The 5,695-nt window shown below is 54.9% G+C and overlaps 1 protein-coding gene across 1 annotated transcript; it reads left to right on the top strand.

Moving 5' to 3' along the window:
• Positions 1 to 824: 824 nt before the first annotated feature.
• Positions 825 to 1,286, top strand: LOC135326245 (olfactory receptor 14A16-like; the record flags this gene model as incomplete). Its single annotated transcript, XM_064504094.1, has 1 exon — positions 825 to 1,286. A coding segment is annotated over one exon (462 nt), but the record flags the coding sequence as incomplete, so codon positions are not given.
• Positions 1,287 to 5,695: the final 4,409 nt, after the last annotated feature.

Genomic DNA, 5,695 nt, shown 5'->3' with positions numbered 1-5,695 from the left:
ATGCTGAGGATTTCCACCTTCAAGGAACACTTCCCAGGGGTGACACAGCCATGCAAAAGAAAATAACCAATATTAAAAAATCCCTAATTTTTCTTTTCTCCAACCTCATTCTTTGCAATTCAGAATGAAGACACTAGAAAGCTCTTCTGCAGGCAAAGTGAATTTCACCCGACAGAAATTGTCCCCTGTTCCCACTGCCATACAGCAGGACGGACTCCTCTGGAGCCCACGAGCAGAGGCCCCTGCTCCTCACGGCAGCACACTCAGCCAGTGCAAAGTGGAGCTCAAGCAAGGGAACTGCATAGAGATCTTCTCAGTAAAGAGAGAAGCAAAGTGGGGGGTTGTATGAGAACTGCAATATTTGGGGTTTTTTTGCTTGAAAATTCTCTAACTTGTTAATGTCTTTTCTCCTTTGGACAGCCCCCATGCATGGAGGTAGCAAAATGTCCAACAGCAGCTCACTCAGTGAGTTCCTGCTCCTGGCATTCACAGATAAGCGGGAGCTGCAGCTCTTGCACTTCTCGCTCTTCCTGGGCATCTACCTGGCTGCCCTCCTGGGCAACGGCCTCATCATCACAGTCGTAGCCTGTGACCACCGCCTCCACACCCCCATGTACTTCTTCCTCCTCAACCTCTCCCTCCTCGACCTTGGCTCCATCTCCACCACTGTCCCCAAAGCCATGGCCAATTCCCTGTGGGACACCAGGGCCATTTCCTACTCAGGATGTGCTGCCCAGGTCTTCCTGGCTGTCTTCTTGTTTGGAGGAGAGTATTCTCTCCTCACTGTCATGGCCTATGACCGCTTTGTTGCCATCTGCAAACCCCTGCACTACGGGACCCTCATGGGCAGCAGAGCTTGTGTCAAAATGGCAGCAGCTGCCTGGGGCAGCAGTTTTCTCAATGCTGTCCTGCACACTGCGAACACATTTTCAATACCACTCTGCCAAGGCAACACAGTGGACCAGTTCTTCTGTGAAATCCCCCAGATCCTCAAGCTCTCCTGCTCAGACGCCTACCTCAGGGAGGTTGGGGTTATTGTGGTTAGTATCTGTTTAGGCTTTGGGTGTTTCATTTTCATTGTGCTGTCCTACATGCAGATCTTCACTGCTGTGCTGAGGATCCCCTCTGAGCAGGGCCGGCACAAAGCCTTTTCCATGTGCCTCCCGCACCTGGCCGTGGTCTCCCTGTTTGTCAGCACTGTCATGTTTGCCTACCTGAAGCCCCCGTCCCTCTCCTCCCCAGCTCTGGATCTGGTGGTGTCTGTTCTGTACTCGGTGGCGCCTCCAACTCTGAACCCCCTCATCTACAGCATGAGGAACAAGGAGCTCCAGGATGCCCTGAGGAAAGTGATTTCATGGCCATTTTTCAGCAGTGGTAACATTGCCATTGCTCTCCAGAAGTGACTCCTGTGGTATCCCATACCAGGACTGAGCACTGTTTGTTCACTATTGTTACTATGATTAGTAGTATTTGTTATCCTGTTGGTGCACAAATGCTTGGATTCATTCTACCTTTACTGAGACTCCTCTGTCTCACCTGGTGCCCATATAGAATTGTTTCCAACACTGGGTCAGAGCTGTCTCCCTCACAGTATCTCTGAAATAAAGTAGATTCTTCCTGGTGCAGAGCTTGAAGGCTGGGCTTCCTCCAAAGCTGCTGTCAAGAATAGGCCCAAGGAAATCATGACCAAAAGGGCTGCTGCTAATGGGGTTCTCCATGGGTTCAAGAGCAAAAAGCTCATAGTCATGTAATGATCTCTTAGAGACCAAGGGCTGGATTTAGCACTCCCCCATCTGTGTCCAGTGACAGTGGAGGGGATGAATGGTCACAGATTCACATAGCCAGAGCTGTGCCACACGTTAAAGCACAGTGTCAGATGGCTGTCCTTCTGGAGGGGAAGCTGGAGGTGCCAGGAGAGCTCAGAAGCTCTCCTGGGACAGCATGTTCTATGGGTTGGCAGTGAGAGGAGCCTCACAAAGTGAGAGGCCCACCAAGGTGGAGTCAAAGATAAAGTGCCAGAACAAGGTTTCCACAGGCAAAGGAGAGGCAGTGGGGACCCATCTGGCACAGGGAAGGGAGCCTGGAGAGCGATCATGTCACTCTCTGTGAAATACCAGGGGCGGGATATAGAGCCACACCTGGACACAACTAGCTCCCTTGGAAATGCTCCACAGTCCTTGCAAGCACCTGCCACATCTGCAGTCCCCCTGCAGGGATTAGAGGCTGTGATCCTCATTTGGTTGGGTCTGCTCCCACCCTGACCAGCACGGCCAGTGCAGAGTCACCTCATGGCCCTGTGGCCTCACAGCCTGCTCATTCTGCAGAGCAGTGCCAGCAGCTTGGGGCCCTGCAGAACAGGGGAGGGGGTGTGGGAATGGCCAGCAAGATCAGAGGAGTGACTGGGAGAGATGAAAAGGGGAACTGGGCTTGAGAGTGTCTTGGAGAGAAAAATGCAGACGCACATTTAAAAAAAACACAAACAAACGTTCAGAGTGTGGGTACACTAAAGCGAGTTCACAGTGCAGATCCAGAAGTCCTTGCTGTCCTGACCCTCCACATGGTCTGGGTGGTGCCTGAAGAAGGATTAATGCTCCCCACCCTCCCTGCTCAGAGTGCCATTGTCCCTCCTGGCGGGTGGCACCAAAAAAAAAAAAAAAAGGCTGGAACCCTTTGTGGGAGTCTGCATTGAAGGAAGCAGGACCCAGAAGCCATATCAGTTTGCTGCTGTCCCTCAGGCCAGGTCCCCAGCACATGACCTTGAGACAATCTCCCTCACCCTGCATGCTGGTCCTCACCCCAAAAGTCACATCCAGAAAGGGGTCCATGCCCAGCTGGAGGACTGGGTGTCCTGCTGTGACCCCCTGAGAGGACGAGCCCTCTCCTGGGTCCTCTGCAGGGCTGGCAGGGAGCATGCAGAGGAGGCCCTGGGGCAGTCTACTCGGCCTGTAGACCATCCTCCTCCCATGGGAGCCCTCAAGCAGGGTGCTTCAGGGCAAAGATCCAGCCCAGCTTGTTGTTGCATGAACAGAGAGGAGAAGCTGTCCCAGGAAACTCCTCACACACCCAGTCCCTGGTACCAGCCATCTCCAGCACTGGCCATTCCCCATGGTCCTGGTGAGGGGTGATCTTTGAATGTGACCAGCTCCGTCTGCCTGCTGGGCTCAGCACCTGGGTGGGGGGAATGACCACCCTGCCTGGCCTCTCCCTGGGCCCAGACCCCAGCAGACCCCAGAGCATGGCCTTCTGCTAACCCTGGGGGACAGGATCAGGGCTGGGCAGGGGCTGGGGACTGGTGGGAGGCTGCTGGGCAGGAGGGCCTTGGGGGAGGGGGCACTGAGAGCTGTCATGGGAACCATGCTGGGGGACATTTCCCCACCCTGAACGCACCCTGTCCTGTGCGGTGCCTGCACAGTGGGGCCATGGGGCCACATGGAGGGCAGCAGGGCTGGGCCAGCGCAGGGACAGGAGGGAGACAGGAGCCACGACACTCCAGAAGCTCCCGACAGTCCTGGAGGGGAACCACTGCTGCTAGCAGAGTCGGGGATTTCTCGAGGGCTGCAGCCAGCGGCACAGGCTGCCAGGACTCCCAGACCCAGCACAGGTGGTTGGAGCCCAGTAACACAGCTCACGGTGCCCTCCGTCCTGCGTCACTGTCCTCTCTCAGGCGCACTGTCAAGTGTGTAACTCCCTGCACAGGCAGGGAGAGGAGCTGCTGGAGGTCTTTTGTTCTCACCCCTGCTGATCTCGGCTCTGCCCTGGTGTCAGCCCACAGGCTCTGCCCGGGGTCATGTCATGTCTCCCTACACTCTCCTCTGAGACCATGTAGAGACTTGCAATACATAGCTCTGCTTGGAGCTGGCCACCACAGCCCACCTGCACAGGGCCTGGAGATCCCAGCAAGGCTGTGCTTGGAGGTGAGGCTGTGATTGTCCTCAGTCAAAGTAGATGGGATGGTCTGGCTGGTGGCCAGGAGAGGAAAGGGCAAGAGACAGCAAGGAGAAGATGCAGTAAGGGAAATTTCAAAAGAGTTTATGGAAAAAAATAAAGAAATTACCATGGTAGTTGAGCAGCACTGGGGCAGGGGCCGGGAGATCTTTAAAAACTCTCCTTGGGAAAGCACTCACCAACCTGATCCAAATGTAGTTAGCCCAGCTCAGAGCAGATCGTGGTCCTGGAGATCTCCAACAGTCCCTCCCAAACCAAATCCTCCAGGAGGAAGGGGCTGGAAGGAGGAGTCCTGGGCAGGGGACACTGCTGTGAAGTTGAAGCCTTGCTGGCGTTTGTACTGCCTGGTCAGCCCATCCTCAGAGTCGCACAGTGAGTGAGTTCACCCTCAAAAACAGTCTCTGCTCCATGAGCAACAGGAGTCAAACCAGTGCAGAAGACTGCAGAGAAGTTCTCAGGAACACACCAGGCATTCAGCCCCTTCGACTGCTGAGGTGTCCCCAGAGCGGTGCTTTGCATCCTGCGTCTTGAGGGCTGAGAAATCTTTAGAGCCAGAGCAGATGGGAGTCCCACCTCCCGGGCCCACGGATTACAGGGCATCAGCAGGGCTGTACTGGCTGCAGGGAGGGAATCACTACCCAAGGCAGGAGCAGATCCCCCTCTGCCCTCCCCTCTCTCTTCACACCCCGGAACAGAGATTGTGTTTCCCATGTTGGCCCTCTCTGCTGGGCTGTATTCCCAGCTGGAGGGGACAAAGTCTTCACACTGGGGAAATGCAGCAGAGCCCAGTCTCACCTAGAGGAGCGGGGTCCCACCACACCTGCTGGGTGGCCAGGGCTGCAGGCTGCAGACCCCATGCCGTTCCCAGCAGACCTCCTGCCTGGGGCTGGAGGGTGCCCAGCAGCAAGGCAGGCATGCCTGGGGGTCTGGTGCCTTTGGGGTGGTGGCCTTTGGACCAGCCTCTGTCTGTAAGGGCCTCAGGAGCTCCTCCACCTCCACGTTAGTGGCAAAGTTAGTGTCCCAGCTTGTTCTCTCTGGAGAGCTGAGGATTTAAATCTCCAGAGAAAGGGAAAAAGTAAACTCTTTTGTCCAAGGGACTCATACTACCCTGTCAACCCTCTACTGCCTTCTGCCATATCACCCCAGAAGTCCTTTGGCAGGAGCATCTTTTGGTTTCTGACCCTCTCTCTGGCCCTGCTGTGAGCAGCAGTGGCACTACAGGCCTCCTGTGGTCCCTTCAACCTGAATTATCCTAAAAGCTTATGATGTTGGGCCCCATTTCAAGCACAGAGCAAATGATTCTGGGACAGGAGTCATTTGTGCTTTACATGACCATCTAAAAGAAGGCAGGTGAACACTTCCTCCTCCCTCTTGACCATAAGGGCAGCCTGGGAGTCACTGCCTCAGGCATGTCTACATTACTCCTGAAATTTCTTGCATCTGCCTTTAACCACAGAAAAGTCCTTTGCCTGCATCCCCTCAGTGGTGAGGGGGAAAAAATGCAGGCTTTTCTGCAGTGTGAGTTCTCTACCTCTGCAGTCTGTGCCTCTAAGTAGGTGGTGCCATCGTGCCCTTGGTTTCTTGCCTGAAGCTCAGCCTGGATGGGGATGTGAATGTGGAGGTTGGCTGTCACTGCAGTGACTGTGAGATGGTGGAGAGGACTGCCGGAAAGAGGATTTCATCTTGTTTAGGATGGAGCTAGGCAAGCCAAAGCTCAGCTGGAGCTGGAGCTGGAACTGGAACTGGGAAG

The sequence above is a fragment of the Dromaius novaehollandiae genome, unplaced genomic scaffold, assembly GCF_036370855.1.
Source record: "Dromaius novaehollandiae isolate bDroNov1 unplaced genomic scaffold, bDroNov1.hap1 HAP1_SCAFFOLD_37, whole genome shotgun sequence".
Taxonomy (NCBI): domain Eukaryota; kingdom Metazoa; phylum Chordata; class Aves; order Casuariiformes; family Dromaiidae; genus Dromaius; species Dromaius novaehollandiae.
Note: the sequence above shows the minus strand (reverse complement) of the source record. Positions and strands in the feature narration are given on the sequence as shown.